The sequence below is a fragment of the Culicoides brevitarsis genome, chromosome 1 (assembly GCF_036172545.1).
Source record: "Culicoides brevitarsis isolate CSIRO-B50_1 chromosome 1, AGI_CSIRO_Cbre_v1, whole genome shotgun sequence".
Classification (NCBI taxonomy): domain Eukaryota; kingdom Metazoa; phylum Arthropoda; class Insecta; order Diptera; family Ceratopogonidae; genus Culicoides; species Culicoides brevitarsis.
Genome location: NC_087085.1, coordinates 31,470,861 through 31,492,188, shown reverse-complemented (window position 1 = coordinate 31,492,188; position 21,328 = coordinate 31,470,861). Strand labels below are relative to the sequence as shown.

Below are 21,328 nucleotides of genomic sequence, written 5' to 3'. Positions count from 1 at the left end.
TTGTGATTTACAGGTTCCCAAAACAGTTTATATAATTTAGATAGTCATGGTGATACACAAAAAAGGGTGTCCCCATAACAAAAGCATTCCTCTCGTCTGACATGCGGATCATTAGTATGCAAATAAAATAGGTGCCCTTTCAAATTAAATCTCCTCTCTATGACAACATTGATGGTCGAAATTTTCTAATCTGTGTCAATTTAATAGTTGTACCTATAAAATTAAATTCCGTACGTGATAATACAAAAAGGAAGGATTTTGTGTACAAAATAAAATAATAAAATGTGGCATGTAAATTGGTCACAGTTTGTGTGATGTTTTTATGGTAGATGCAATGTTTTTTGGATGAAATTTGTTCAATTTGTCAGGATAAAGTGCATAAAGTGGTTCTATTAATCTAATGAAAGTATGCCAGTTTTAAAGGTAACATCAAATGAAAAATGAACAAAGTTATGGATACAAAGAAATATTTCTCTTCAATTTCAATTAAATATTTGAAATAAATAAATTGTTGCATTGAACAAAATTTTATCAATAAATATTTAATTTAAATTGAAGAATTTATGATATTTTATTATTATAAATAAAATTTATATTGTTTTATTAAATATCTTTTTCAACCAGGTACTAAAAGACATTAAAATTATGAAATTTTTGAGTAAAATTAAAATTTTCGTTCCTCACGAAATTTTTTAATTTTGCAGAAAAATTTTATTAAAAATTATAATTGATTATAATTTAATTAAAATATTAAAAAAAAATATAAAAATTATTAATAAAAAAAAAAATTATTTTTACTAAATTAATTTTTTATTTTACCAATATTATTCCAAATTAATTATTTATTAAAATTTATAAAAAAAAATAAATAAAATATAATTTTATTAAAAATTATAACTTTAGTTCATTAATTCTAATTTTAATTAAAAATATGAATTTTATTCAATATCTTTCATTTTTCGTCAAAAAAATTAAATTAAATTGAAATTAATATTTTTCTTAATTTTTGTTAGATTTTTTATAAAATAGATTCACAATATAAAAATATTTATTAAAAAACCATGAAACAAAAAATTATTTAAACATTTCAACAATATATGAAAAAAATTTTAAAATTAATAAAAAAAAATATTTTTGTTTTAAAAAAAAAAATTTATTTAAAAAATTTTTAAAAAAATTTATTTTTTTTTTTTAATTTTAAAAATTAATTTTTTTTTATTAAAATAAAATAAATTTTAAAATTAAATTTTGATAAATTAAATTTTTACTTTTTTTATATTTTTATTGAATAAAATTAAAATTGATTAATTTTAGCTTCATTTAATAATTTGTGGCTTTTACAATAAATTTCCTTTTTTTTTTGAAAAGATTTTCAATTTACCCAATTTAATTTTACCGTGATTTGATTTCACAGCAACCCAATCATAACCATATTTTATTTAAAAAAACACAAGATTTTTTTTACCTTTCTCTTACCTTTTTTGTATCCAAAAGATTAGATAAAATTTTAAATCCCAAAGTTATGCCGGTCTGTGTGTTTATTTATTTACAAATATACAAACAATGCATATTGAATGAACCATCGACCGTTTTGGGTTCGTTTGAGTCTTAATAAATTTTAAGAAGAAATCGTTTGATATCAAAACAGACGATGCAGAAAAGCTTTTCTAAATAAACATTTTCCTTTAAATAAAAAAACCTGAGCTATTTATGATTTTTTTTAGATACCTAAACCAGTCGTTTCCACTTTCGGACAAAAACCAAGAATTTTTATGGAAATTCGTTTAAAGCAACAAAGAAAAAAAAATCAGGGGGACAAAGCTTTAGAAAAACAAATTTAGGCTTAGGACGGATAAGAGTTTCACGTGAATAAAAATAAAATTCCTGCCGGCGATAAAAATAAAATTCCTTCCTTCGGAATTACTCGCACTTGAGTTACTTTGTGTGTGTGTGTCAATTTAATTGATGCGAAAAAGAGGACCATACGCAGTCATGTGCAATAAAAAGAAGAAGAAAAGTTTCGTAAAATGAGCGACTGACTGACATCAAAAGCGGCATCATTATCATCATTTTTGCTCGTCACTCGATGGCGGCGGCGAAGAAAAGCATGTCACGCATCAATATTTAGGTCACGTACGCGGCTTTTTACTCATTTTGTCTGCAGTCCCCCCGAAAATTTTACTTTTTTCGGCACTTTGACATAGATACAAGACGACTTTAATCCACAGAGACACGTTTCACCGAAAGTTTTGTATCGAAAATATGTCGATGAAACATTTGCACCTAATTTATAAATAAAAAGTTGCAAAAGTTTTCCTTCGTCGACGAATAATTTTCCGCTACTGGACTCTTCATCACATGAAAACTTTTCCGACTTTATTACTTAATGCCAGTTTTCTTCGTAAAAAGCGGCCAGACAGGTATTTTCTCATGCTCTTCATGTCACGGAATTTGTCTTGTCAGAAAAAACACCGAAGGAACAACAAAATTATCATAAAAATAATGATAATAAGGTACCTTTGGAGACACGCATAAACTGAATTACCTCCAAGGAGAAACTTTTTGATGAGTCAGTCAATTTAATAAAGTATGCGTACCTTTGCGGTGCTCTTCTGCTGTAAATAATAAGAAGCATCTTGTTGTTTTAGCTACAAGAGAAAAAATGGGAATTAAAATTTTTGACGTGTGCCACAAAAGTTGAAAAAGTGTAATTTTCTTTTGATAATCTAGAGAAAAAGTTTGACTTTTAAATGAATTATTAAAACTAAATTAAGAGGAAAGGGACATTTTTCTACATTTTTTATTAAGAAATCAGAAGTTACGACAAATTTTTAGGCAAAATGACTTTTGACATTTAACCATTGCTTGACCAAGCCTTGAATGCGCTTCTTGCTGTCGATTAATTCGGGGTTATTTTCGCTTGAGAGAGAGCCGGTGTCAGCAACGTGAGCGATTACTAAAAAAATAAATAAATAAAATTAAAATTTTAATAAATTTCATACATTGAAAGTTAATTAAAAAAAAAAATTTTGTTTTGATAAAAAAAAATATAAAAAAAAATTAAATAAAAAAATTAATACAATAAAATTTATAAATAAACCTAAAATTTTTTAAAAGTTATACCTATAAATTTAAAAATAAATTAATTAAAAATTAAATAAAAATTTTAATTTATAACTTTTAAAAAATTTAATTAAAAATTAAATTTAAAAAATAATTAAATAAATGAACAAGGTAATAAATTAAAAAACAAATTAATTATTTCATTAATGAAATTTTACACATTAAGAATTATATTCAATACTTAATGTTTTGATAAAAAAAAATTAAAAATTATTTTTAATAAAATATTTAAAATATTAAAATAAAAATTTGAAAATTAAAAATATAACTTCCAAAAAAATTAATTAAAAATAAAATTCAAAAAAAAAATTAATTAAATCAGGTAAAAATTTAAAAAAATAATTTAATTATTTAAAAAAATTTTTAACATTATAAATAAATTAATTGTAAAAACGTGTTAAAAAAAACAATAATAAAATAAATATTTAAAAAAAAATTAATACAAAAAAAATAGATTTTAAAATAATTTTAAAAACTAAAAAAAAATGAATTAAAATTAATTAATCTAGAAAAATAATACAAAAATAATTTTTTTAATAAAAAAAAATTTTTTTTTGCCCGTGAAACAATTTTTTTTTAAATTATATATTGTTACGTTTGTCAAAAAAAAATTTATGGACAAAAAAAATTCAAAACAATTTTTTAAAAAATCTTACATGGAATCACAACTGCCATCGCATCTTCATTCAAATCAACTTGTCGTCCCATAGCTCTCCATGGATCGAGTTGCCCATGCGTAAAATACACATTTGTCATATTTGGCGTAAGTCCTCCGTACAAAGCATTGATTCTCTGTGCATTTGCTTCCAATTGATTAGATGTTAATCTAAAAAATCGCGATAAATTGATAAAAACTGATTTAAAAATTATCAGTCAAGTACTTACGATTCGTCATAGATATCACGACACATCAACTTGTACAAGTCAATGGGAAAACTCGAGCCAAATGGTTGATTGGGAGATCCCGAGGTCTGATACCATCCAAATTCGGTGCATGTTTGGTACATCCATTGTCGCATAGCATCATCATTCCACTTCGTTTGACGTAAATTGTTGACAAAAGCAGAATATTCGTGACTGAAACATTTGCCATTGAGTCTTCCGACGGTCCAAGCAGCATAAGCTTCAAGAGCGTCCCGGTAACGAGGGTTCATTAAAGCGTCACAGGCGTTTTCGATTGATGCAACACTGAAAAATTCAAAGATTTTTAATAAAAATTTAGATTTTTAATAAATTTAGTGAAATTACGTGGCATATTGAACCAATCCAGCAACATTATCGGAAAGTTCACTGAACATATTCCACACATCCAATTGGTTTGTAGTGTTCAATGGTGAACATAACTTAAGTTCATCGTTAATGCGTGATGGGTTTCCTTCAGCGACAAGTTTTTCCATCTCCGCATAAGCTTCACGGAAGATTTCGTGACATTTTTCGCCTCCAACCAAGTGAATGGCTTCACTCATGATCTCTTTGTACTCGACAAAATCCATTTTTGCATACAACGGAGCACTTGAGGACCAAACTCCGTCAACGAGATGTGGATATTTCAGTCTAAAATGTAAAAATTTAAAAAAATTTCAACGAAAAATGCAAAAAATTACCTAAACCACGTGACCATAGTTGCGGAATAAGATCCTCCGAGCATGACAACTCCTGAATTTTTCAATTCTGGACGAGTTTTCTTCATTGCCGTGATAAAATGAGCCAAATCAGCTAAAGCTTGGTCAACGCTCAACCATTCCAAGTTCTTGTAAGACATGTCACTTAAAAAAAATTTCATTAAAATTTATTTTTTTAATTTTTTTTTCATGTCACTCACGCCGTTGGATGACTACTGCCATAGTAACGATGCTCCGTGTAGAACAAAATTCCGTTCAATTCCTTCGCCATGTCGTACCAATGTCCTCCGGAAATGGATCCCGGTGAGACAGTCCATTCGCCGCCGACATAAATGAACATGGGACCGCCGGGTTTGTGATGTTCGGCATTTTCCAAGTACCGCATTTGCCACGTACGTGAATCACTTTCATTGAAATTGTCCAATTTTTGCTCAATCCATTTCGTTTCGACAGCATTGCTTCGTACGGGCGACTGATAAAATGGCTCACGATGCAAATTTGTACGGAAATTTGTGGAAAATCCGTTCAAGGCATGACTGACGGCAACAACCGACAAAAGTAAGACGCACAAAAGTTTCATGCTTGTGCTTCGGGCAAGTGTTGAAGTTGAACTGAAGCTCACAGCGGCAGGTAGAGATAATTTTATGTCATTGTTTTATTTTTTTTTAGGTTTTGATAAGATTAGAAAATCGAGTTGAGCACCTTCCGTATCATCAAAGTGTGCGAAAAAAGAGTTTTCAATATAAAGCTTGGATTTTTTAGATCTAATCGTGCTTACGTCTTCGAGTATTGATAAGATTTTGAAATCTGGGAAAAACAATAAATTCTGATTTGAAATTAAAAAAAATAAAAAATATGTTGCTACAAAAAATAATAATTTTAAAATTTAAATTTATTCAAAAAAGTAAAATTTAAAAATTTCAAAAATTGTAATTTTCATTTTAAAATCAAGGAATTTAAATTTTAAAATTTTAATTTAAAATTTTTTGTGTTAAAAATAAAATTTTCTTTTAATAAAAAAAATTATTTTCAAAAATAATTAAATTTTTCATTAACTTGAAATATTTCATTTAAATTCAAATTACGATACAAATTTAAAATTTTGTCATTTTGTATGAAATAAAAAAAATGTTTTTCGGAAAAAATTTGGAACGGCCTAAATTAGAATTTTTAAAATTTTCATAATTTATTTCAAAATTTTTAAATTACAAAATTTCTTAATAAAACATAAAAAAATTAAATAAGAATTTATTTTTTTTTTTTTTTTTAAAAATTAAAAATAAAATATTCAATTCATATTTTTTAAAATAAAAACTTGGTCAGAAAAATTATTAAAACATAAAATAAAAATAAATTTTTTAATTTAAATTTCTATTAAAACCAAAAATATATAAATAAAAAAAAATTAAAAATTAAATTAAAAAAATTGAATAAAAATTCATAAACTTTTAAAATAATTTTGAAATAAAATCTTGACCAGAAAAATAATCCTTAAATTCAATAAAATTAAATTTTTTGTTTGATTTTTTTCAAATTTTTAGATAATACTTTTTATATAATTTTTTATAGTAAAAAAAAATTATTTTGAATTTAAATAATAATTTTTAAAAATTAAAATAATCAGTAAATTTAAAAATATTTATTATTTAAAAAAATAAATAATAAATTCAAATTGAAAAAAATTGAAATTCTTAACATTTATAGAAAAATTATCATTTTAATTCCTTAAATTCAGTGAAAGATAAATTTATTTATGGATCATGTTGACATTCCAAAATTAATCAAAATTATCAAAATTATTCAATTGACCATCGATAAGATTTTAAAATCTGAGCAGGTGTTGCAAAACAATCAAATCCGCATTTGATAAGATAAAAAAAAATAGAAAAACAACAAAAAAAAATATTTTGTGATGAATTTATTTACAAAAATTTACTCTTTCAACCATTTATCGACCAAATCCCAAACTTTTTGTTTGGCATATTTCATTTCATCCGTGTCACGATCAGAAACGGAATACAAATCAGCACAATGCGAATGCAACGGAATGACATAAGCTTGTGCAAATTCATTATTGGACTCAGTAATTCCCATTGCAGCCCACGGATCGATACTTCCGTGCGTGTAAAAGACATTTGTGACTTGAGGATCCAAAGCGCCATACTTTTCATTCGTTTTCTGAATATTTTCTTCAATTTTTTGCATTGTCAGGGACTTGTCATAAGCATCGGCGCACATTTGCGTGTACAATTCCACGGGGAAACTCTTTCCAAAAGGCTGATTTGGCGATCCCGATGATTGATAATAACCGAAATCGACGCATGTTTGGTAATACCATTGACGCCAAATCGAGTCTCCCGAAGCCCATTGAGTGTTTGTGTAATAATAAAGAGTATCAACGTATTTGTGACCATAACAGTAACTTCCCCATTGTTGACGGATGAAGGCAGTAAAAGCAGCTAAAGCATCATGGTAACGAGAATCTGTCATGACATCGCAAACACTTTCGATATTTCCGGGCCAGTGATATTGAACGATGCCTCCTAAAGTGTTTCCGAAGGTGCTGAACATGTTCCAAACGTCGAGTTGATTGTTCAGATCGACTTTGTTACAGAATTGCATTTCACGTTCCATGCGAGAAACATCGCCGATTTCGACAAGACGTTCCATTTCGGCGAAAGCTTCTTCCAGGCGATCGTAACAATCTTGTCCGCCGATTGTTTTGTAAGCGTAGCCCATTACTTCTTTGTATTCTGTGAAAAAAAATATTTTTAGTAGATTTTAAACATTTTAGCCAACTTATTTTTTTTTAATTCATTTTTTTTATTTTAATAATTTATTTTTTAAAATTTTTATTTTTTTTAATAATTTTAATTTTTTTAGAAAATATTTTATTTTTTTTTTTCAATTAAAATTTTTAATTTTTTTCCTTTAAAATCAATTTTCTCTGAATAAATATTTTTTTTATTTAAATTTTTAAAAATTTAATTTTTTTAAATAAATATTTTTTTAATAAAAATTTTTCTGCAAAATTTTAAAATTTTTAAAATAAATTATTTTTTTTTTAATTTTATTAAAATTTTTAATAATTTTATTTTTTTTTATAAATAAAAATTTTGTTTTTTTTTCGGTGAAAATTGAAAAAATAATTAAATTTTAAAATATTTTAGAATAACTTAATTTTTTTTTTCAGTAAAAATTCTTACCAACAAAGTCAACCTTCGCCAACAACGGAGCACTTGAAGCCCAACTTCCCGTCACCAAATGTGGGTACTTTTGACGCATCCAAATAGCCATCGTACCAGCATAAGAGCCTCCCACAAGGATAACTTTACTGTCAGCAAGTCCCGGAGTCGTTGCTTTGAACCATTGAATAAACGCAGCAAGATCTGCTAATGCTTGATCGACATTCAACCATTTCAAATTCTCGAAACTCACGTCACTTTTGAAAAAAACTAAATATTAAAATCAAATTTTTGCTTAAAACCTAAAAAATCTCACGTTGTTGGTCGACTGGCGCCATAATAACGATGTTCCGTGTACACCAAATACCCTTTGTGATGTCTCGCCATGTCGTAAGCATGTCCCCCGGTTGCCCATCCAGGCGTGATTTCCCATTCAGCACCGATGTAGATGAACAAGGGACCTCCGGGAACGTAGTTTTCGTTGTTTGCCATGTAACGCATCCACCATTGACGGGTGTCGCTTGAGTTGAAGTTGTCTAAACGTGCTTGGAACCAATTTGTTTCGACATTTTTTGTGTTGAATTGACTTCTGGCGGGCGGAGGAGGTTCACGATGGAGGTTTTTCAGGATGTGAAGGGGAGAGAATGCGCGTCCAGAGACATCGGCGGCATTGACTGCGTATAAAACGACAGTCAAGGTAAGTAAGAAACGGAACACTGTGAATAAATTTTTTTTTATTAAAGATTTTTTATAAATTATTAAGAAAAATTTCTTACTTTTGAGGGTTTTTTAGATTTTTTTGTTACCTCGACATTTATTGTCAAGGTACGACTAAAAAAATCCCTCAAATTGTCTCGATATTTAAGGCTATGATCAGATTTTGATAAGAAAAAATGATAACATTGTTATGTGATTTATTTTTTATCTCCAAAGATATATTTTTAATAGAGTCAAATCGGTTGATAAACAATAAAATTTGAAAAAAAATAAAGAATTTTAACATACTTTAATAATTTTTTTCCGGTAAAATAAATAAAAGTCTTAAAAAATTTTAATACCTAATTTTAACAAATTTTCAAAATTCTTTGAATAAATTTTTTTATTTAATTTTTTTTTTTGTTTTTTCACTGAATATATTTTTTTTATTTTTTTTTAATTATTTTTTTTAAATTTTTTTAATAAAAATTTATTATTTTCTTAATTTTTAAAACATTTATTTTTTTATTATTTATTTATTTTTTTTTTTTTAATTAAAAAACTAAAATAAAAATTTTCAACGTTAAAGAAAACAAGAACATTTTTCGTTCTTTCTAAAAATAAGGAAATAAGTTATTTCTCTAATAAAATCCAAACCAAGCTAAAATCATGTTAATTAACTTCACAAATTCTTCTATTCATCCAAAAAGTTACTTACTCCAAATTTGCCCATTGTTCGTCGTCGTCGTCATGTCAGAAGCGAGAAGGCTGGCACATGTTTAATCACTCCGTCATTACAGCAACACTTTGTCCGAAGCATTCACGATTGGGGAGCACAAATACCAAATTACCAAATAAATACAAAGTTAATGAGCTTGATTGATTAGAAAATAAATTATGTGTGGAATATGCAGCAGACAGACATCATCCATTCACTAATCCCGCTTCGCAGTGCAATTTTTCACTATCACATCCATGTGTTCGTCTCGTTGGATATTTATTTGTTTGTCGGACATTATTACGACCATCAGCACCGGTTGAACGTGTTTTGATTCTTTTTCGTTGTGGGGGAATGAAAATTCGCTACAATTTTTGGGAAAAAATACAATTTGGACAATTTGTGTGCAATTCATATCGACTGTCAGCACGTTTCAGCAGCAACTTATCAAGGATAAGTGAAAATTCGTATCATTGTCATTTATTATTATTTTTTGAACATCGATATGTTGCGATAATGTGCAGTTGGCCACAAACAAATTTTGTGCAATAACATTCACTCATTCAATAAATGCGAGAATAAATGAATATTTATTTCACTTTTTGCTGCTTTTATGAGTTTTTCGCTTGTGCAAAGGTATTTTTCGGGACATGGGATGAATTTCGAAAAGGGGGAAACAATTTTATTAAACCAAATAAATTTGAAATGTACGTGAAATTCTTTTATTTTTTTTAAATTTCAAGCGGGTTGAATTTAAACATTAATTATTTCACGAAAATTCTTCGTGGTAAAGTTAAGAAAATTTGCATGAAGAACTCTTGTGGTCTGAAAAAAATCTTCAACTTGGGAAAAATAAACAAAAAAAAATTATTTTTCGTTATCTACTTGAGCCAAACAACACAAAACTCGCAATCAAACCACAAATGTTTGAATTTGCTGCCAAAAAATTTCATTACCACGTCACAAAAAAAGGGAAAAAATCACCCCTCTCACATGATTTCCCCCCTTTTCCATGTCGTTTTTACGCATTTTTTCTGTGAAAACAAAAACAACCTGTAATTTTTAACCATCTCTACAGAGACACACATCAGGCATGCACGTGGATAATCATGATATATCAACATAAAACGTGATGAATGGCGTATGGAGTGGGATTGCTGCCTGAGAGAAGCAACATATTCAACAAATATAATACTAGATTCGGAACAAACAGAGCATGCTAAAGATGTGGTAGAATTATTTTTTGTGGGGACTTCAATTTCAAGTCAGGTTAAAAATTTTTCATGTACCTTTGCTGAACCCTCTTGTAAGCCGGCAAACAAGATAAAGTCATAAAAAGTGTCAAACAAATGTAAAATATTTATGAAAAAAAAATTCATAGAGTAGAAGAAGGTTACTTAGTGCATGGTTAATTTAACATTCTTATGAATAATTTTTTTTGTTCATTTTTCGATCGATAAAATTTAAAAAATTCACAGTAAATTCTATATTTTTTCAATAATAAAAAAAAAATAATTCGAAACATAAATTGAAATTGAACAAATTTAAAATTCAATAATTATTTTACTTAAATAATTTAAAAAAATGTTAAAATATATTTTTATTTTGGAATTTTCGTTAAAATAATTACTTTTTATTTAATTTTTTTTAAATTATGAATTTCAATAGAAATATTTTGTTTTTAATAAAAATAAATTTAATTATTGATTTTTTTAATTTAATTAATATTATAAAATTAAAATATATAATTATATTAATAAAATAATTTTTTAAAAATTCAATTATTAATTTAACATTAAAAATTTTATTATTATTTATTTAATTAAATTTTAATTATATTTTTTTTTTATAAAAAATAATTTTTTTATTTATATTTATTTATTTTATTTTTTTTTATTTTTTTTTAATAAAAGTTTTTGCTAATACATCAACAACTTCAAAAAGAAAATTTAAATAATATTTTTTTTTAATCTAAAATTCTTTTAAAACTTAAAATTCCTAAAATATTTTCATGTCTGAAAAAAAATCAACACAAAACTTGCCCACAAAATTACATATTTAATGAAGTAAAATTCCAAATTCGACTAAATCTACCAAAATAACTCCATAAAAAGGGATTATTATTGCACTACCCGACTCCAACATGTTCACATTTGGCAAAAAATAGAGTTAAAGTGCACAGCTGGGGCTCATTCCACACACGCCATTATAGTTTTGGGGTTTTTATTTTATTCTCTTTCAAATGTGTTTTGCTACATTATAAACTAATTACGGTTGGACTTGCATTTCATTTTATCTCAACACGAATTTTAGCCTTTTTCACTTTATTTGTTTTTCGGTTATTTGTGGAAAAATTAATAAAAAGTGACATTTTGGGTTTGTAGTTGGATTGATAATGAAAATTAATGATAATTTGTTGTTTTACTAACAAAATCTGATTAATTAATTATTGTTTTGTTATTCCGTGATGCGTAATTTTTAATCTAAAACTGATAAAAAATCACAGAATTTTTTCGTCGGATTTAGTTCAATCAAAATTTGAGACAGTAGAATTAAATTGATAAAAAATTAAAAATTATCTTTGCTTATCGAACAATTTCAATGCCTTTAAATAAGCGATCATGCCAAAAAATTTGTTTAGTCGAACTTTAACCATTGTTAAAGTTGTCAAAAAATCATTTAAAAAGTAAATTTTACGTTTTTTTAACAATAAATCCTAATCTTTAAATTTAATTTTTATTTTCAGTGTTTCGTTTCCTGCTGTTATTTGTCGCTTTAGCGTACGTCGTGAACGCTAACGATCAACCAGGTCGTCTTTACACGCCTTTGCATATCTTGCAAAATCTCCAAAAAGAGCCTCCTCCGCCGCCCAAGAGTGAATTTAGCACAAAAGCGGTTTCAACGAATTGGTTCCGAGCACGTGTGGATAATTTCAATCCGAGCGATACGCGAACATGGAACATGAGATACATCGCAAACAATCAATATTACGTCGCCGGAGGTCCGTTGCTCATCTACATCGGTGCTGAATGGGCAATTTCCGCTGGATGGGTTCAAGGAGGCATGCCTTTCGATATGGCGAGACAATATCGTGGATATCTCGTTTACACGGAGCATCGATATTATGGATTAAGTCGACCAACATCGTGAGTTTTTTGTTTCGTGTTTTGAGCTAAAAATTGATTTTTAATGAAAATTTTTGTTTTAAAAGTGATTTGAGTTATGCGAACTTGAAATACCTGAATGTTGATCAAGCATTAGCTGATCTCGCTGCGTTTATTCAATGGTTCAAAGCAAATGTTGCCGGAATGGAAAACAGTAAAGTTATCTTGTTCGGAGGATCGTATGCTGGAACAATGGCTGCTTGGATGCGTCAAAAGTATCCGAATCTTGTGACGGGAAGTTGGGCTTCAAGTGCTCCGTTAAAGGCTAAAGTTGACTTTTTTGGTAAGTTTTTTTTTCCTGAAAATTTAAAAATCTTTTTTTAAAATAATTTTTAATAAAAAAATTTAATCTAATCTAATCTATTTTATTTTTTATTTATTTTTTTTTTAATAAATTTTAAACAAATTATTATTTTTTTTTTTCAAAAAATAATAAATTAAATTAATAAAAAAAAAATAAAAAAAAAATTAATTTGGTTCAAAAATTAAATTTAAAAATAATTAAAATAAAAAAAATAAAATACTTAAAAAAAAAATAATAAATAAATGTAAGAAAAAAAATTAAAATTTGTTGAAAAAAAAAAAATAAAAATAATTGATATAAGAATTAAAATTAAAAAAAAATTAATTAAATAAAAATTTATATTTTTTTTTCTCACAGAATATAAGGAAGTAATGGGATACGCCTTCAAAACCATCGGAGGTCAATATTGCTATGACCGTTTAGAGCAAGCTTTCGCCGAAATGGAACGTCTTGTTGCCATCCGGGACGTTCGCCGCATCGAACAAGACTTCCAGCTTTGCATTCAACTCGACGTCAACAATAAACTCGACGTTTGGAACCTTTTCAGCAGTTTCGGCAATAGCTTAGCAGGCATCGTACAATATCACTGGCCTGGAAATATCGAAAGTGTTTGCAACGTAATGACTGATTCTCGTTACCGGGATGGCATGGCAGCTTTTGCTGCATGGATTCGATCGCAATGGGGCAATTATTGCTACGGTCATCGGTATGTCGACACGTTGTATTATTACCAAGGCACCAAATGGGGAGGCGAATCCGAGTCTTATCGTCAATGGTATTACCAAACATGCGTCGATTTCGGTTATTTCCAAACTTCGAATTCGACGAATCAACCGTTCGGAAGTAGTTTTCCCGCGGATTTGTATACGCAAATGTGCGCCGATGCCTTTGACAGATCTCTTACGAGACCCGCAATTGAAGGTTTGATTGCCAAAACGAATGAAAAGTATGGCGCTCTTGATCCCAAAGTTACGAATGTTTATTTCACGCACGGAAGTATCGATCCGTGGTCCGCAATTGGCGTTCAAGAGACGCAACATGAAGCATCGCCAGCTTATGTGATTCCGTTGCATTCGCATTGCACTGATATGTACTCACAATCGGCGAAGGATACGGCGGAGATGAAAGTCGCCAAAGAGATGGCATGGAATTTGGTCGATAAATGGCTGAAAGAGTAAATTTTTTGAAAAAAAAAATTAATTAAAAAAAATAATTTAATTAAATTTTTAAAAATTTCATTCGTTAAAAAAAAATAAAATAAATAAAAAAAAAATTTCTAAAAAATAATATAAAAAATTAAAAATTTTTAAGCAATTTTTAAGTCACTTACCTCCTTAAAATTTAAATTTCTTCAAAAAAATTTTTTTTTCAGTCATAAATTTTGCTGAAGCGTTGAAAATCGCCGGTAATTGTCACAAACTCTCAAAAGGACAGAAAAAACGACATTTCACTGCTAAAATATTCATTGCGAGTTATTTTACCTTTCACCGCACGTTTACCTTTTTTGTAATATCTACATCAATAAATAATCCCGACATCTTTCCCTCAGTGCCTTTGCTGCTTTAATCTTTCATGCCACAAAATACAAACCGCCATGCCATGCCAAGTCTTCCATCATCATCATCTCCTGAGCTAATGTACTTCTGCCTTTTAATCGCATCTCGCAACTTCATGCCACGCACGACACGCGATTATTATGTGACACAATACGCATTAAAGGCAATAATAAAATAACGAAGCCAGCTAAAGACAAAAACTCGAAGAGAAGGAAAAAAAACATCGCACAACATCCCAATTTATCATCACAGGATAATTTTTTACCGACAATTTGTCGCGTCACTATGGCGCCCTCGTTCGTAAATGATTCAACAGTGTTCTTTTTTCCCGCTGTATGCGGCATATATAAATTGGTTGGCTTCCCGGTTTGTGTGTGGATGACGAGACGCGCTTCGTATATCAAAAGAACGACACATTATCTCGCGTGGAAAAATAATAACAAAGAAGCTTCGTCGTATCCATGAAGAAGCCATCGTTAATGCATTTTATTAAAATATCCCGATATAATGACGATGATTGTGAATAATAACAACAAAGAAATGAAAAATGTGAGGTTTCTTTGCGAGGTTAATGTGGCTTGTGAGTTTTTTAAATAGAACGTTTCTTCCAAAAGACATCTTTTTACCATAAAATGCACCACAAATTTTCACGGTGCAAGAAATAAAGGTCATTAAGTCAAATAGTTTTTTGGAAAATTAAGCTTTTAGTTTTGACTTATAAACCCAACTTTTAGTTTTGAAGTACAAAGTCCTTAATCTCATGAACACATTTTATGCCGCATCCCATGAGAATTTACGAAAATTTTTCTTGTTAAACAAACTATCGAAGTGAAAACATTACAATCTGTGCAATTTTCTTATTTTTCCATGGAATTTGTTAAAGTAAACAAATAAACACAAATCCCCATAAGGAAATTGATAAGACATGAAGTAGCTAACACTTTACTGGAAAGAGTCTTGTAGTGTTAAAAATTTGTAAAAAAAAATGTGTTGATTGGAAAAGCAAAGCACATTCAAGAATCAACATCATAAAAACAGGAAAATGTAAAAAAAATCAATACTAAAGTGTTTGGATAAAATTATTTTGAAGTAGGCTTTAAACATCACAAGATTTTGTTTGGTTTAAAATTTAAAAGCTATTAAAATTGTATGTGAAGTTAAAGGCTTATGTTGTAAATTTATTCGTATTAAGTAGAACAACTTTGTGGTTTTTTGTCTTGATTTTATGTGTTAAGCTTTTCACTTTAACATGTGTGTCAAAAATTTTAAAGAAATGGATTTAGGGAACAAAAATAGTAAATATTAGGTTAGAAAATTTAAAAAAATTAAATTTTAAAGAAACAGGGTTTTTGAAGTATATTCAATGAAGCTTACATATCATTTTTGATATTTTCTGAATTTTCCACGAATTTTTAGTTGTTTTGCGATATTTTCAGATCATAAACCTTCTGTGAGCTAGATTAAATAATTTAATATTATTTTTATTCAGTTTTGTTTAAAATTATTAAAAAAAAAATATTTAAAAAGCTCAAGACAAGAAAAAATTTATAAAAAAAATAAATTTAAGCTTGAGTAAAAGTATTTTAGTATTTTTTTAAAGTATTTTTTACCGCTTTTCGAAAAAAAGCGGTATTAAACTCGACTTGTTGTCTGTGTGTGTGTGTGTGTGTGTGTGTGTGTCAGTAACGCTGTGCCCCAAAAAAATGTTTTTTATTTCTTCAAAAATCAAGGAGTTTTTGATGGAAATCATCTTTAGAATGAATATTCATTCAATTTTAGCTTTGAAATCCATCAAAAGTTTGTTAGATCTTGACTTGAAAAATTTCATGACCGTTTTAATTTTTTTTCGAAAAAACGGTCAAGGAAAAATTTTTTTTTATTTCTTCAAAAATCAAGGATTTTTTGATGGAAATCATCTTTAGAATGAATATTTATTCAATTTTAGCTTTGAAATCCATCAAAAGTTTTTTAGATCTTGACTTGAAAAATTTCATGACCGAAAATTTTTTTTTTATTTCTTCAAAAACCAAGGAAATTTTGATAAAAATCATCTTTAAAATGAATATTTATTTAATTTTAGCTTTGAAATCCATCAAAAGTTTTTTAGATCTTGACTTGAAAAATTTCATGACCGAAAATTTTTTTTTTATTTCTTCAAAAATCAAGGAGATTTTGATGGAAATCATCTTTAGAATGAATATTCATTCAATTTTAGCTTTGAAATCCATCAAAAGTTTTTTAGATCTTGACTTAAAAAATTTCATGATCGAAATTTTTTTTTTATTTCTTCAAAAATCAAGGAGATTTTGATGGAAATCATCTTTAGAATGAATATTTATTCAATTTTAGCTTTGAAATCCATCAAAAGTTTGTTAGATCTTGACTTGAAAAATTTCATGACCGTTTTTATTTTTTTTTCGAAAAACGGTCAAGAAAAAATTTTTTTTTTATTTCTTCAAAAATCAAGGAGATTTTTATGGAAAACATCTTCAGAATGAATATTTATTCAATTTTAGCTTTGAAATCGATCAAAAATGGGTTAAAAATTGACTTGAAAAATTTATCACCATTCGTATATCAAAACGGTAACTTCACATTTACTTAAAGTTAAAAAATTTCAATAAATTATTTTTTAATGAAAACTGCAAAATTTTTTAAATTCATATTTTTTTCCATTCCGCCTCTGACAAAAAATCAATAATTTAAAACCTTTCCAAGCAACAAAATATCCCCATAATCTCACTTGAATTTTCGCTAAAAACTTAAATATTTCAGTACAAAAAGTGTCAAAATATGACAACGTGACAAATTGAGGGGATTTAAAAAATTAAAAAGGTGTTTCAAAATTAGCTCGACAACACAAGTCATTTAAAGCGGATTATCTTTTTTTTTTCTCACACTTACCAACTTTCATGAACAAAATTCTCTTGACGGCTTTACAAATTTCGATGCAAAAATGGAATAATTAAGCAACAGAATGAAGACAATATGTAAATGTGTTCTTTTAAAGGAAATTTAGCATGAAATTATGACAAGGGTGGATATTTGCATGCTAAACAAATGAAAAATGACACCAGTTTTAATAATTTTATTCATTTTTTTTGCCTTTTTTTCTGTATAAACACTACTTTTTCGACTACGATACACTACGAAACGACTACAATTTTAAACGAAAGGTTAAAGAAATATTTTATGCACGACCTCTCGGCTCAAGCATAACTCTGAATCCATCGTCTCTCTTCAGGATAATGTCAGCTGTTAGTTTAAAGTCTTTCTCCTGCACGTTGGAATTGATTTTGTAATTTCTCAAAATCGTTGAGAGCAAAACTTTTAACTTGAGCATCGCGTATTTGCGACCTTTTATGAAAAAAATATTAAATTTCTTCATTTTTTGTGTTAAAATAAAATTTTACTCACCAACACAACTACGAGGTCCAGCAGCAAACGGAATATATCCATAATAATGCCTGTTCTGCGTATTTTCGGGCAAGAAATTGTCCGGATTGAACTTGTCTGGATTCTGATAAATATCAGGACGACGATGGATTTTGTATGTAGCGATGACAACTGTCGCTCCAGCGGGAATTGTAGCGTCAATTGTTGCCAATTTGACGTCTTGGTTGACTTTGCGAGCGATGACGGGCACTGGAGGGTACATACGAAGCGTCTCGAAGATCACGCGTTCCAAATATTTCATCTCGAGCGTGTCGGCGAAGGTTGCTGGGCGATTGGAGTCACCGAAAATACGCTTGATTTCTTCGTAGCATTTCGCTTGGACTTCTTTGTGGATGCCGAGCATGCAAAGAACGAAACTTGAGCCAGCTGCTGTGGTGTCATGTCCCTAAAAATGGAGGAAATTTAGAATTTTTCATTGAAATTAGTTGAAAATTTTACCTCAAACATTATAGTGTCGACTTGATTTTTGATTTCTTCGTCGGAAATTTGATTCGTGTAATGAGCCGTTTCCAACATCAAGTCAAGGAAAGCTAAACGACGCTTTTCACCGACATCGTTCTCATCTAAGTCGTCTAAATCGTCACGTAATCCAGCGGTTTTCTTCGCAGGTGTCTTCTTTTCATCTTTTTGCAAGGCGTTGTCGTTAGCAATGATTTCAGAAAGAGACGGAGATGGAAGTTTTCCTTCAGATAAGTTTTGGTTGAACTTTGAACGTCTTTCTTTAAGTACCTAAAATGCGAAGAATAATTTTAAAAAATTATTTAAGCTCAATTTTTTAATTATTCAATTTTTCAACGATATTTTAATCGTAAATTTTGTTATATTTATTTTTTGTTTTTTAAATTTAATTTTTTATTTTATTTATTTTTTTTATTTTTTTGATTTATTTATTTTTTTTATTATTTTTTTTTTAACAAAGAAGGCAACATTTTTTAATATTTTTTATTATATTTTTGGGCTTAATTTTTTTTAACAAAAGAGGCAAATAAAATTTTTGAAATATTTTTTTATTGATAAAATTAAACAATTTTTGACCCAAAATAATTTTTAAAAATTTTTATTAATATATTTGCTATTTTAAAATTTATTTTAGAAAATTTTAGATTCAAAAAATTAATTTATTTAAAAAAAATTCAAAATAAAGTTCAAAAATTTTGTTAATATTAGAAGAAATTTCACGTCAAAAACTGATTTTGGTAAAAAAAAATTCAAAATTGATATTTTTTTTCGAAAAATTTCTAAAATTTATGATAAAAGCTAAAAAACTGACTTTTTAATAGAAATTTTTCAAAAATTTAAAATAAATAAAAAAAATGTACTTACGCTTCCGGTTAATCCATGAATAATATTCAAAAGTCGATTTTGCTCCTTTTGCCATCCAAAAAGATTGAAAATCGTGTCGAATCGATACCAAATCTTATAATGGCGAAGATGCAAAATGTCACACATTCTACAAAAAATCAAATTTCACTTACTCTGAAAATTAACTTCAAACATAAAAACTTACTTCATCACAGCCATTGCATATTCAAATCCACTTTTTTCGCGTTTGGTTGACCCCATGGCGGTTTCTATCCAAAAATTTTCATTAAAATTTGCCCTCCAAAGTTCAAGTTCAACTTACGCAACAAAATGTCTACCGTCACTTCCGACATGTAGTCATGACAATCGAATTCATTATTCATGCCAACTTCTTCGCGCATTTTCTCGACAACAGCCAAACTGTTCTTGTAGAAGAGCCCCACGAAGGTTTTGAGAACGTTCATGTGAAAAGCGGGCGCAATTAATTTCCGATGATTTTTCCACGTATCTCCGTGACTGATGAGCAATCCATTGCCGAGCCACGGTTGGAAGTATTTGTACTCTTCAGATTTCTGCAAATGAACGGTGCTGTTGAGAATAATTTCCGCGTCATCGGGATGCGTGAGGAAAACAATGGGTTTGTATCCAACAAATGCTCGAACAGCGCCACTATAATTCCGCGAAATTTCAATCGCTTTCTCGAAAGCTTTATTTTTGCTTAGCGACATAACCAAATGAATGTTGCCCAATAACGGGATCGGCGCAGGACCCGGCACTTTTAATGCAGTTTTGTACTTTCGTGTTCCACTTTGCCAAATATGGATCGCATAAAGCGCCAATGCGATAAAAGTGAAAGGAATTATCAAAGGCGCGATGAAAATTTTTCCTTCGGCAAGTAACGACATTTTGATTTTTTTTTAATTTAAATTTAAATTCACAAAAAAAAAATTAAAAAAATATTTTCCGAAAAACTAAAAGTTGTTCCAAACCATTGGAAGGTTCGGCAGGAACTGAAGCGCAAATGCCCAAATCCACAACTTTTAATATAAAATTAACATTTTTGAATATTTATTAATTGTTAAACGTCAATTTGTACGTTTTGTTAAAAAAAAAGGAATAATTAAAAAATTGAATGCATGATTTGCATTAAAACCACACTTGGAAGAAGTTTTTTTCTACGAAATTCTGAAAAATTTCAAAAAAATTCAATTCCCGTGGATTATTCGGTCAACTTTTAAGTACATGACAACAAAATGGTAGACAAATTTTAATTCAATTCAATTGTTTTTTATTCATAAATGACAAGAAATGCATCCATGCACTCGAAAAAATGCACTTTGAATTAATTACTTGCACGTAAATGCTTAACAGTGTCACGTAGTTACAAAATGTTTGACATTTTTTACACAAATAAAAAAAAACAAAAAAAAATGGAAAGGGTCACAGAGTAAATTAAATAGGTACGTATATTTAAACTGACTAATTAATTAACACGATCCACTTTATTTTTACAAATTTTCGTTCCATTTATGCCACGAGCATTTTTATTTTTAAAATTTGGCCAAAATTTGACGGTCAATGACAATAGCAAAAATTTCAAAGTTCATTCACTTTGGTCTAATTTTAAAAAATGAACTTTTTTTTAATGAAAATAAAAACAAATAAAAGCTAATCCAGCATTTTTTATTAATAAAAAGACGCACATCATAAAAAAATATTTTGCTAACAAAATTCTGAGGAACATAATAATGCTCATTTAACATCGTAAATTTAATGTAAAAACGTGATTACTCACCGTTATAAACATTTTTCTGTACTTTTCAAGCTTATTCTGTTTTGTTGGAAATGCAAAATACGCTTGAAAATTCTTTAAAAGAACAACTTGGATAAATATAACAACTCGTGTCTCTTGAAAGTCTTAAAAGCGTGGAAATTTATGCAGTGAAAAATAATAATTAACACACTTGCATAAGTGAGCGTGTTTCTTACTCGCTTTTATGATTAAATATTGTCATATGTTTAAAATGTAAATTAACGTGGAAGATGCTAATGAAAATTTTTCAAAAAGGGAAATTGCTCCCCTTTTATAAAAAGGAAGAAAAATGTGAGAAATTAACGTTTCGCATTTTTTTTATTTATTCAATAATTTTTTAAAATTTTTATTTATTTTTTTAAATTTTATAATTTTTTTTTTATTTTTTA

The 21,328-nt window shown here is 28.2% G+C and overlaps 4 protein-coding genes across 4 annotated transcripts; 1 reads left to right on the top strand and 3 right to left on the bottom strand.

Annotated features, from left to right (window-relative positions):
- Window positions 1-2,769: 2,769 nt before the first annotated feature.
- On the bottom strand, window positions 2,770-5,353 carry LOC134828794 (thymus-specific serine protease-like). Its single transcript, XM_063841784.1, has 6 exons — window positions 4,946-5,353; window positions 4,728-4,889; window positions 4,372-4,677; window positions 4,009-4,311; window positions 3,780-3,949; window positions 2,770-2,956 (listed from the first exon to the last, which is right to left on the bottom strand). The coding sequence occupies exons 1-6, from the start codon at window positions 5,323-5,325 to the stop codon at window positions 2,832-2,834; spliced, it is 1,446 nt and encodes a 481-aa protein (XP_063697854.1). The 5' UTR covers window positions 5,326-5,353; the 3' UTR covers window positions 2,770-2,831.
- A 1,324-nt stretch (window positions 5,354-6,677) lies between these two features.
- Window positions 6,678-9,378, bottom strand: LOC134837643 (thymus-specific serine protease-like). The gene is made up of 4 exons (XM_063853025.1): window positions 9,345-9,378; window positions 8,247-8,646; window positions 7,952-8,187; window positions 6,678-7,498 (listed from the first exon to the last, which is right to left on the bottom strand). Exons 1-4 carry the CDS (start codon window positions 9,376-9,378, stop codon window positions 6,678-6,680), a joined length of 1,491 nt encoding a protein of 496 aa, XP_063709095.1.
- A 2,433-nt stretch (window positions 9,379-11,811) lies between these two features.
- LOC134837641 (thymus-specific serine protease-like) lies at window positions 11,812-13,990 on the top strand. Its single transcript, XM_063853024.1, has 4 exons — window positions 11,812-11,815; window positions 12,091-12,490; window positions 12,556-12,791; window positions 13,170-13,990. Exons 1-4 carry the CDS (start codon window positions 11,812-11,814, stop codon window positions 13,988-13,990), a joined length of 1,461 nt encoding a protein of 486 aa, XP_063709094.1.
- Window positions 13,991-17,441: 3,451 nt separating this feature from the next.
- Window positions 17,442-20,142, bottom strand: LOC134827713 (cytochrome P450 4g15-like). Its single transcript, XM_063840477.1, has 6 exons — window positions 19,449-20,142; window positions 19,332-19,395; window positions 19,148-19,274; window positions 18,263-18,553; window positions 17,786-18,209; window positions 17,442-17,725 (listed from the first exon to the last, which is right to left on the bottom strand). Exons 1-6 carry the CDS (start codon window positions 20,029-20,031, stop codon window positions 17,559-17,561), a joined length of 1,656 nt encoding a protein of 551 aa, XP_063696547.1. The 5' UTR covers window positions 20,032-20,142; the 3' UTR covers window positions 17,442-17,558.
- Window positions 20,143-21,328: the final 1,186 nt, after the last annotated feature.

What these genes read in the sequence shown, in the direction of transcription:
- LOC134828794 (XM_063841784.1), bottom strand. Translation starts at nt 5,325, where the DNA reads ATGAAACTTTTGTGCGTCTTACTTTTGTCGGTTGTTGCCGTCAGTCAT. An exon ending in GGCAGTAGTCATCCAACGGC is followed by an intron (nt 4,890 to 4,945) that starts GTGAGTGACATG and finishes ATTTTTTTTAAG; the next exon opens with TGACATGTCTTACAAGAACT. An exon ending in ACTATGGTCACGTGGTTTAG is followed by an intron (nt 4,678 to 4,727) that starts GTAATTTTTTGC and finishes TTTACATTTTAG; the next exon opens with ACTGAAATATCCACATCTCG.
- LOC134837643 (XM_063853025.1), bottom strand. Translation starts at nt 9,378, where the DNA reads ATGACGACGACGACGAACAATGGGCAAATTTGGA. An exon ending in GAACAATGGGCAAATTTGGA is followed by an intron (nt 8,647 to 9,344) that starts GTAAGTAACTTT and finishes ATTTATTCACAG; the next exon opens with TGTTCCGTTTCTTACTTACC. An exon ending in GGCGAAGGTTGACTTTGTTG is followed by an intron (nt 7,499 to 7,951) that starts GTAAGAATTTTT and finishes TTTTTTTCACAG; the next exon opens with AATACAAAGAAGTAATGGGC.
- LOC134837641 (XM_063853024.1), top strand. An exon ending in GGATTAAGTCGACCAACATC is followed by an intron (nt 12,491 to 12,555) that starts GTGAGTTTTTTG and finishes TTGTTTTAAAAG; the next exon opens with TGATTTGAGTTATGCGAACT. An exon ending in GGCTAAAGTTGACTTTTTTG is followed by an intron (nt 12,792 to 13,169) that starts GTAAGTTTTTTT and finishes TTTTTCTCACAG; the next exon opens with AATATAAGGAAGTAATGGGA.
- LOC134827713 (XM_063840477.1), bottom strand. Translation starts at nt 20,031, where the DNA reads ATGTCGTTACTTGCCGAAGGAAAAATTTTCATCGCGCCTTTGATAATT. An exon ending in TATGCAATGGCTGTGATGAA is followed by an intron (nt 19,275 to 19,331) that starts GTAAGTTTTTAT and finishes GATTTTTTGTAG; the next exon opens with AATGTGTGACATTTTGCATC. An exon ending in TTCATGGATTAACCGGAAGC is followed by an intron (nt 18,554 to 19,147) that starts GTAAGTACATTT and finishes TTCGCATTTTAG; the next exon opens with GTACTTAAAGAAAGACGTTC.